The sequence below is a fragment of the Oncorhynchus keta genome, chromosome 1 (genome assembly GCF_023373465.1).
Source record: "Oncorhynchus keta strain PuntledgeMale-10-30-2019 chromosome 1, Oket_V2, whole genome shotgun sequence".
NCBI classification, from domain to species: Eukaryota; Metazoa; Chordata; class Actinopteri; order Salmoniformes; family Salmonidae; genus Oncorhynchus; species Oncorhynchus keta.
The window spans coordinates 72,429,710-72,440,772 of record NC_068421.1 but is presented as its reverse complement, the minus strand read 5'-3'; the positions used below and the strand labels follow the sequence as shown (position 1 = coordinate 72,440,772).

General features: G+C 41.1%; 1 protein-coding gene across 1 annotated transcript in view; it reads left to right on the top strand.

The window, feature by feature from the left end:
• The first annotated feature begins 696 nt into the window (after window positions 1-696).
• LOC118383824 (carboxyl-terminal PDZ ligand of neuronal nitric oxide synthase protein) overlaps window positions 697-11,063 on the top strand; it is a 202,789-nt gene continuing 192,422 nt past the window's right edge. The window contains exons 1-2 of the mRNA XM_052460573.1: window positions 697-1,354; window positions 1,598-1,669. Coding sequence (XP_052316533.1) covers window positions 1,250-1,354; window positions 1,598-1,669 — 177 coding nt within the window. The 5' untranslated portion in view covers window positions 697-1,249. The remainder of the gene's footprint in view (window positions 1,355-1,597; window positions 1,670-11,063) is intronic.

Genomic DNA, 11,063 nt, shown 5'->3' with positions numbered 1-11,063 from the left:
TTAGTGCTGCTCCAATTCCCCACACATCTGAGACACCTTGAGGAGCAGAGCACTGCTTCTTACTGTAAGTTGCAGTGCAGCTGACACAGGTGGACTCTGCATTATACAACACCAAGCAGCATTCATGCACTTCATGTACAGAGCATGATATACAGAATATTGCCTGCATTGCATAATAAGTGCCTTATTACAGTCATTAGCTTAGGTGACCACTAGTAGGTAGTCTTGCTCTTTCTAAATCTCAAGCAGCTGTTTATCCATTGCTATCTTATACCTGCCTAAACAACACCACTATTCTACATAATCATAATTTAACGTCTAATAAATATACCTGATCTAAAACATTGTTGGGTGAGGGAGAATTTACAAACACTTAGTTTGAGTTGGTTTAGTAATGCAATGCATAAGCATAACAATGTGTTTTAATTTTATACAAACTTCAAACGGGTGTTATAACAGTTATACGTAGGCCTACAGTTTGTATTATTTGTTAAACCTTTATTGTATTAGCTATAACCACTAGGCTACCCTGCCGCCCCAAAGTGTGCACCAACACTGCAAGTAGGTCTACACTGTAGCCGCCTACATGCCTACGTAACTCATTAATCACTACCATGTAACTACATAGGTTTTTAGGAAAGTTGGACCGAAAGAGCAACAATTCCTTCAGGTTAAACTGCTAGTTGACATTCACGGCTTTCCTGGGGCTGAGTTCGAGCGTTTCTCCCTCCTACTATTCCATGATGTAACTCTGTTCCAATGAAAACAGGTGGAATTCCCAGATTCCTCCAATCCCGATCTGCCTTGAGAATCCGTGGGAGAGAGTGAAGAGGCAGGTCATGGCGCTGTAGTGAAGTTCGGCAGGGGAAATTCGGCAAGACCAGAAAAGCACAATTTTGGACTATTGTGTATAGTGTTTTTGGTTATAAATGCTTTTACGTTGTTGGAAGTAACCTTGGGCTACTTATTTTTGGAAGTGAGTTGATTCGCAAGAGAGCGACGATTGTTTTTTTATCAGAACGGGAAGCCAGCCTACTTGCGTGAGCAATAGATACAAAGTTAACGTTCGTTTCACCTAGCCCACTGGATATACTAGTGTGACACACAGGTGTGGGACGAGTTCAGTTGCTACGATGGACCACTGGGATTAAGGAATTTGGGACTCCTGATTTTTGTCTGGCAGCGTTTTGGATTAACAAGTAACGTTAAATTCCTTTCCGTGTGTTGCGAAAACGGAAATTCGGCAGTCATGCCAGCGAAAACAAAGTACAATCTTGTTGACGATGGCCATGATTTGAGAATTCCATTGCATAACGAGGAAGCATTCCAACATGGGATCAACTTCGAAGCCAAGGTGAGTTGTTTGTATATGTTATTGTATTGATATTATTTGCTAAAATATCATTAACTTTTGACAAACCAATGTTGGATTTTGCTTAATAAGGTTTGCTAAGTATCAGCCTAGGCTATATCCTGGGCTAATCCCCCTTCTACTTTTCCCACGTTAATGTTGTTAATATTGTTGTTTGAATATCGCAGTAGTAAAAACAAATATGGTAACATTTATATAATTGCTTTCTGTTTTGTTCCTAACCAGTACATCGGCAGTCTGGACGTGGCGCGGCCGAACAGCAGAGTGGAGATCGTGGCTGCTATGAGAAGAATACGGGTTAGTTATGCCCTTCATCCAAACAAACTAGTCACCAATCTCGGTTACTGATGTTCCATTGCGAAACAATGCCATAATGCCCATGTAGGTAGGCTAGGCCATGCGATAAATCTGGCTGGATTTGATGACAAGAAGAACGTGAAAGAAGAAGTTTACCTTTCAGCTATTGTGTGAGGCCGACAGTCGTTAAAAGATAAGTTAAGTGTGAAGACAACACAGAAATTACATGACGCACAAAAACATTGGTACCTGGAAAATTAACACATCTCTGATGCGCGTATAAAGTGTTCCTATCTGAGTGGCCTGGCTGCGTACCGGCTCCAGGGTAATTTAACCACACCACTAGAAAGTGTGTCAAATCAATCGACAAATGACTCTGCTTTGCAGAACTAAATCGGGTTCGTTAAGCTAAATATATTACTCGGGTTTATAGGCTCCTGAAATTGTACGGGCCTCTTTTTCTTGTTCTCATGTGGTCCATGCGGTCGGACGGTGATCAGGGATGGCGCTTTTTGAAGTGAGGCAATGGGGTGGAAATGCTTTATAGAAACGTTTCGCGGTCTCGTGCTCTTCGTTGGACTTATATTGTCTGATCGTTAGCCTATGTTCATCTTAAAATATTGATTTCAATATTCACCACCATCCTGTGTTTCTTGTCTTGTGACCATTTACTTGTTTTATGTCCTGTTGAATTTCTACAGTTGTATATCCTGATAATTCTGTCTGTTTGGTGAAGGTACACTATGTCATTACTGTTTAACCAGTACAAGCAAAGGTTATAGGGTCAATATTTGCTCATGGCCCTGGCTTACAAGTTCCTGCAAGTGTGTGTGCAGTTTGAGTTTTATCTCAAGAAAGGTTACTATGGAATATCACTTCTCCTCAGGAGAAAGTTTTTATCTGTGTTTTTCAAATATGTGGAATATCAGAGAGATGAGAGTTCTTCCATACTCCCACCACACAACGGGGCTTTGTATCATTGTTTGTTATTTTTAGACATTGTTCCTCAGATGTTCTCTTGTCTAGTCAACTCACACACACACACACACACGCACACACATACACGCACACACACACGCACACACATACACGCAAGGTGCAAATGATCCTATTAATTGTTTGAAAGCCGAGACCCCCTGCCCATAGTGCGGACCCCTGCCGGGGCAAATCAGCAGCTGTTGTTGTTGGCAGCAGAAAAGGCTCTACCTCTTACTGTGTGAAAATAGTTCAAACAGGCCTGGTCAACACAAAGGACGGAAACAGGCATCTGGGCCTGGTATGCGAGCTCTGGACAGACTGTTCGTATGGACTTTAAACTTTCAAGTCACATTTTTACATTGCGGTGTACTTATTACTGTGTAAGTACAGTGTACTCCTAATAAAAATAGTGTACTTTGTTCGTATTGAACAGTATGGTATTAGTTTAAAGGTCAATATGTAGGCTTGTTGTAAAGTAACTGTGTTGGTTTGTCTCATTGTTAACTTATCTCGCTAGTCTAGCAGCAAATTAGTGTTCATCAGGTTTTTCCCCGATTCATGTGTCATTGCGGTTGCTAAGCAAGTTGTTGATAGTGTGTGTGTCACCTATAAGAACTGCCATACCTGGTAACCAATAAAAAATAGAACAGCCAGGAACGGCCAATTGTCCGGAATAAGAAAAAATCCTATTGGGAAATAATGCTTTTTAGCCTATTAATTGATGAAATACCAGTCAATGGAAATACATTTGATTGGTCATGCTTATTGGTCTATAAATTCATTTTCATAATTTAGTGGAATTAAATGGGCACGTATGTACAGTATATTCGTTATGTAGGCCTATCTTATTCATCATGCATATAGCATGCATATACAGAGCCGTTTAATGGAAAACTGTCAGACAGCGCTAGAGCTGCTGCCACAGCATCTCAAACAGCAAACATATTCAACGGAAGGCAGGCTTCATCAGTGTGTCACACACCACTTTGCAATGAGCTAGTTGCAGTATGCATTTTCAAAACATAAACTTAATTGTTTGAAACCTCAACATTTGAATACATATTATGAGGGGGCCTTGCTCGGACCTTGTGGGGAGCCCCGCAAAACTGTGCTGTCACTGACACACACACACATACGAGTCATCCACACACACACTTTTGCAGAGAGCCCATATTTCAAATAATCCATTCTTCTCTGAGTATTAAATGAAATTTTATATGAATGATTTACACCAGAGCATTATGAGAAATCTGTGCTGGGAGATAAATAGTAGAAGGGGAAGAGAATCAGGCTCTACATCTTAACTTCTCTCCCTGTATAGCCTCAGTACTGGAACTGCAGCTCTTCAGAGGAGAAGAGACCTTTGCAGTGTCTTAAAGGGATTCATTTCTCATTAGTCTGCTTTAGCTGGGTTAATTGACGGTGCTCTGATAGACCAGCAGAAGGAAATTATTAGAGACAGACCAAGGATGAGAAGAGAGCTCCACTGCGCCAGAATACATCAATTGACTATGACTAGCTTCTAATTCTGCTGTCTAGATGATGCTCTGGTGCCCTTTGAAACATCATCATCAGTTTATCCATATTTGACCGACTGCCTCGATTCGGTCGAATGTAGTAAAATTGAAATTGTGTTTTTTACATTGGATAAAAGTAGAGACTCAGAGCTACAAAATGGTATATCATACACTGCACTTGTAACCCGCCTTTTGAGAAAATGGACCTTAAATGTTTTGGTACACCTACTGGAGAGCTTTTCGTCTACACCTATTCAGCATCGTTCACACCCTCTTAAGCCTTAGCCCCACCCATCTCTTTAAGGATTCACATATGTGGCCATCTGCAAAACAGAGTGAGTTAGATATTGTAGTAAACAACCAAAGTTTTTAAGACTAAAAGGGGTTAAAGTAGTAGCCTACAATAAGACAAGTCTCCAGGTAAAAATACCCTTTATCTAGTCCTTGGCCTATATCCTAATCTGACTTTTGTGCAGGTCATGATGTTCTTCACATTACCGTCATAACCACACTATATCAAATAAAATCAAAGTTTATGGATTTCTTTTGGGTGCGTCAAAACTGAGCTCACTCAGTTTAGCTCAGTGCTGATTGGCTATTCTTTTATACTTTTTTTATTGAGGGATGTCAAATGCTCGCTGGCTTCCCTTGCATTCAACAATGTCATACTCTTTATGACAGGACAGAATCAGATAGATAGCCTATACATACAGAGACAGAGGGGCGCTGTTTCACTCGCTTGGATGCTTTCTCCGTTGAGATACAATCAGGCTCTTGCGAATTGAAGGAAAATTGTGAAAACATAGAGAGACTAAATAAAGTATTTGACATGTTTGTTTAAAAAATACAAATTTGGGGGGCTAGCTTCCCTTGGCGTCCATGAAAACACACCACTGATCATGAGTATCATCCGATCCAAATATCAACTGTCAATTTACAGATACGATTATGAATATGAGTATGGTCATGTCGGCACACCCCAACCAGACACACTTCTCTAAATTGATGGGTCATGGGAAAGAAATGCTATAACCACCCCCCAGCCACATAGCTGAGTGGATGGTTCACTATTGTCTAGACAAGTACACATGTTCATGAAATACTACAATAGATGACCGTAATCAACCCCAGACACTCCTGGCTAACTTGGGATGGGTTATGGGGCGGCCGGTCACCTAGTGGTTAGAGCGTTGGGCCAGTAAACGAAAGGTTGCTAGATCAAATCCCTGAGCTGACAAGCTAAAAATCTGTTGTTCTGCCCCTGAACAAGGCAGTTTACCCACTGTTCCCTGGGAAGACTTCATTGTAAATAAGAATTTGTTCTTAACTGACTTGCCTAGTTAAATAAAAATGAAATCATCTGGCAAAGTGGAGTCTTTGGAGAAAGTGGAGCTAGCTAACTAGCTAGCTAAACAATGAACTACTAGTAATACAAACTGATTGTCATAGCTAGCCACATGAAATGCTGTGGTATGAATCTTGAGGTAGCTAAAGCTAGCTAACATTAGGCTATAACTAGCAGTGCAAATGGATTTCTGAGATACAAATAATATTACTACACAGATCATACACGTAACATTAGCTAGCGAGCCAGCAAGCTAACGTTTACTAGCTGGCTAACAGAATGCTTTAACCTGCAAAGAACACGACTTTCTGAAAAAATTAGAAACGTATAATATCTGAAAACGTAGCTAACGTAAACTCACTCACTTTTGTACATCGTCTTGGTCCGTACAATTTACCTTATTTTAGCGCCCCAAAAACGTAATACTTCCAGATCAACTGTAATGTCAATACCATTGTAAAGCACAGTATCTCCCCTTTCCAACAGAATCAATTACATGACCCCCACGCTGCCCGTTTCTGCATAATTCAACAAGGCAATGAGCTCCGTCGGGTCTTTAAACAAATGGCGGGTGGGGAAGCTAAACTAATGCGTGATAGTGAGAAGGAGAGATGTTGTGTGGGAAAATTGCTTTTTTGTTTGCCTCGTTGTTGTGTCAAGTCACTCTGGTTCACACTGACCGTGTGCAGAAAGTAGTCCATCACAACTTTTTCTCACTGATCTTTGTCAATATCGCCTGCTAAATTCTGGGCACCAATGTTGTTGAGATCAGTAGCAACACTTTTATGGTTCTCCATGGCTTACGTTTATATCTTTAAAAAAAGCTGTATTTGCTATCAAGGATTATCTACATATACTGAGCAGCTCATGTTATAGACAGAAGCCTGCTACATTGCAGACCAATCCAAACTCATCTCTCGGCATGTCCAGCCCATCCATTATCTCAGCCAATCATAGCTAGGAGGAAGGTTCCTGACTTTTTCCGTTAAACCAACTAGGCTCGTAATTTAACCATTTTATTCATATTTACAGATGGCATACCGGTTTATTATTAAGGCACATTAAAGTTCACATTTTCTAGAAAGTATTTCGGTCCAGAAACACATTTTGATAAAATATATGTTCAAATGCCTTTCCTGAGAAGTAGTGACATGCGACATACACCTAGTTTTTTTAAAAATGTGTCACATGTGCTATCATTTATAAGCAAGTTATAAATGTATAGTAATGTTGCCTATGATATATTTACATACAGTACCATTCAAAAGTTTGGACACACCTGGATCCTCAACCAGCTTCATGAGGTAGTCACCTGGAATGCATTTCAAGTAACAGGTGTGCCTTGTTAATTTGTGGAATTTCTTTCCTTCTGCGTTTGAGCCAATCGGTTGTGTTGTGTCAAGGTAAGGGTTGTATACAGAACATAGCTCTATTTGGTAAAATACAAAGTCTATGTGGACAGCTCAAATAAGCAAAGAGAAACGACAGTCCATCATTACTTTAAGACATGAAGGTTACTCAATCCAGAAAATGTATAGAACTTTTAAAGTTTCTTCAATTGCAGCCGCAAAAACCATCAAGCACTATGATGAAACTGGCTCTCATGAGGAACGCCACAGGAAAGAACGACCCAGAGTTACCTCTGCTGCAGAGGATAAGTTCATTAGAGTGACCAGCCTCAGAAATGGCAGTGCAATAAATGCTTCACAGAGTTCAAGTGACAGACACATCTCAACATCAACTGTTCAGAGACTGCCTGAATATGGCCTTCGTGGTTGATTTGCTGCAAAGGAACCACTACTAAAGGACACCAATAAGAAGACACTTGCTTGGGCCAAGAAACACGAGCAATGGACATTAGACCAGTGGAAGTCTGTCCTTTGGTTTGATGATTCCAAGTTAGAGATTTTGGATTCCAACTGCTGTGTCTTTGTGAGACGCAGGGTAGGTGAACGGATGACCTCTGCATGTGTGGTTCCCACCGTAAAGCATGGAGGAGGAGTTGTGATGTGTGAGGGTGCTTTGCTGGTGACACTGACATGTATAGTTTTGAGTCATCCGCAAAGTAGCCACCCTTTGCCTTGATGACAGCGTTGCACACTCTTGGCATTCTCTCAACCAGTTTCATGAAGTAGTTACCTGGAGTGAATTTCAATTTGCAGGTGTGATTTTTTAAAAGCACATTTTGAGGAATATTTTTCCTCAATGCTTTTGAGATAAGGTAAGACTGGTATACAGAAGATAGCCCTATTTGGTAAAAAAAACAAGTCCATATTATAACGAGAACAGCTCAAATAAGCTGACGCCTCAGAAGTCCTCAACTGGCGGCTTCATTAAATAGTACCCGCAAAACACCAGTCTCAACGTCAACTGTGAAGAGGCGACTCCGGGCTGCTGGCCTTCTAGGCCTCTGTCCAGAGTCTGTGTTCTTAGCCCATCTTAATCCTTTTTTTATTGGCCAGTATGAAATATTACTTTTTCTTTGCAACTCTGCCTAGATGGCCAGCATCCCCGAGTCGCCGCTTCACTGTTGACGTTTCTCAAACTAGACACTTTAATGTACTTGTCCTCTTGCTCAGTTGTGCACCGGGGCCTCCCACTCCTCTTTCTATTATTGTTAGAGTCAGTTTGCGCTGTTTTGTGAAGGGAGTAGTACACAGCGTTGTACGAGATCTTCAGTTTCTTGGCAATTTCTCACATGGAATAGCCTTCATGTCTCAGAACAAGAGTAGACTGACGACTTTCAGAAGAAAGGTCTTTGTTTCTGAACATTTTGAGCCTGTAATTGAACCCATAAATGCTGATGCTCCAGATACTCAACTAGTTTAAAGAAGGCCAGTTGTATTGCTTCTTATATCAGTACAACATAACATAGTTGCATAATTGCAAAAGGTTTTTCTAATGATGAATTAGCCTTTTAAAGTGATACATTTGGATTAGCTAACACAATGTGCAATTGGAACAAAGGAGTGATGGTTGCTGATAATGGGCCTCTGTATGCCTATGTAGATATTCCATAAAAAATCGTCCGTTTCCAGCTACAATAGTCATTTACAACATTAACAATGTCTACACTGTATTTGTGATCAATTTGATGTTATTTTAATGGACAAAAAAGGAGCTTTTCTTTCAAAAACAAGGACATTTCTAAGTGACCCCAAACTTTTGAATGGTAGTGTACATGTAGGAAGAGTTATTAAAGTGACTGCATAGATAATAACAGAGAGTAGCAGCAATGTAAAAGAGAGGGGGAAGGGCAATGCAAATAGTCTGGGAAGCCATTTTATTATTTACCTGTGTTTGTTTGATTGACAGTAATGAGATGGGACTCAGGCGCTGGTCAAAATAATCAACCCTTGCTCCATTAATGTTCTGTCCTGTTCTCTGAGGCAGGGATGCTGCTTTTGCTGAGTGTTAAAGTCTTAATGTGATGCTACTGCTGCTCTGTGAAGCTATAACAAGCCCTTACGAGGCGCCGACAGAGATGGCCGCCTCGCTTCGCGTTCCTAGGAACTATGCACTATTTAGTTTTTTTTATGTGTTATTTCTTACATTGTTACCCCAGGTAATCTTAGGTTTTATTACATACAGTCGGGAGGAACTATTGGATATAAGAGCAACGTCAACTCACCAACATTACGACCAGGAATACGACTTTCCCGAAGCGTATCCCCTGTTTTGCCCACCACCCAGGACAATGGATTGGATCCCAGCCGGCGACCCAAAACAATGACACCCCAGAAGGGGCAGACGGAGCGGTCTTCTTTCTGGTCAGGCTCCGTAGACGAGCACATCGCGCACCGCTCCCGAGCATACTACTCGCCAATGTCCAGTCTCTTGACAACAAGGTAGACAAAATTGGTGGAAGGGTAGCCTTCCAGAGAGACATCAGAGATTGTAACGTTCTTTGTTTCATGGAAACATGGCTCACTCGAGACACGCTGTCGGAGTCGGTAGAGCCAGCTGGTTTCTTCACGCATCGCGCCGACAGAAACAAGCATCTTTCTGGTAAGAAGAAGGGAGGAAAGGTATGCCTTATGATTACCGAGACGTGGTGTGAACATAACAACATACAGGAACAACATACAGGAAGTCCTTCTGTTCATCTGACTTAGAATTCCTCACAATCAAATGCCGACCGCATTATCTACCTAGAGAATTCTCTTCAATTATAATCACTACCGTATATATCCCCCCCAAGCAGTCACATCGATGGCCCTGAACAAACTTTATTTGACTCTTATGTAAACTGGAAACCACATATCCCGAGGCTGCATTTATAGTAGCTGGGGATTTTAACAAGGCTAATCTGAAAATAAGGCTCCCTAAATTCTATCAGCATATCGATTGTGCAACCAGGGCTGGCAAAACCCTAGATCATTGTTATTCTATCTTCCGCAACGCTTATAAGGCCCTCCCCCGCCCTCCTTTCAGAAAAGCTGACCACGACTCCATTTTGTTTCTGCCAGCCTATAGACAGAAACTAAAACAGGAAGCTCCCGCGCTCAGGTCTGTTCAACGCTGGTCCGACCAATCAGATTCCATGCATCAAGATTGCTTCGATCACGTGGACTGGGATATGTTCCGCATTGCGGCGAACAACAACATTGATGAATACGCTGATTCAGTGAGCGGGTTTATTAGCAAGTGCATCGGCGATGTCGTACCCACAGCGTCTATTAAAACATTCCCAACCCAGAAACTGTGGATTGATGGCAGAATTTGCGCAAAACTGAAAGCGTGAACAACTGCTTTTAATCAGGACAAGGTGACCGGAAACATGGCCGAATACAAACAGTGTAGCTATTCCCTCCGCAAAGCAATCAAACAAGCTAAGCTTCAGTATAGAGACAAAGAAGAGTCGCAATTCAATGGCTCAGACACAAGAGGTATGTGGCAGGATCTACAGTCAAAGTCCCATGTACTGACAACTGAAAACATGGAGGAGAGGCAAATAACAGAGAACCTAATTCAACATTAATACGATCATTGCTGAGTGGGTGGGGAACAGGTGTAAGGTGAGCAGTGTCTGGAAGGTAGCCAGGACTGTGGTAGATTGAACTGCCCCCTAGCGGTCATACGCAGGATCATATCTGAATTGTGAATTCACGTCATTTTATTATCTTTTTTGTACTTTTAACAGTAAAAAAATGACTGTTTAAACATGAAGAAAAAATGTAACATGTGTCACATCCCTATTACTAGTGTGTTAATTATAGTAGCTCCTGTAAAATTGTAATTAAATGCAGTCTCAAATAGTCACCTGACCCTTTTAATATTTTATTTAAAAAAAAAATATTTCACCTTTATTTAACCAAGTAGGCTAGTTGAGAACAAGTTCTCATTTGCAACTGCGACCTGACCAGGATAAAGCATAGCAATTCGACAAATACAACAACACAGAGTTACACATGGAATAAACAAAACAGAGTCAATAATACAGTAGAACAAAAGAAAACAAAACATCTATATACACCGAGTGCAAATGAGTTAAGATAAGGGAGTTAAGGCAATAAACAGGCCCCCGTGGCAAAGTAATTACAATATAGCAATT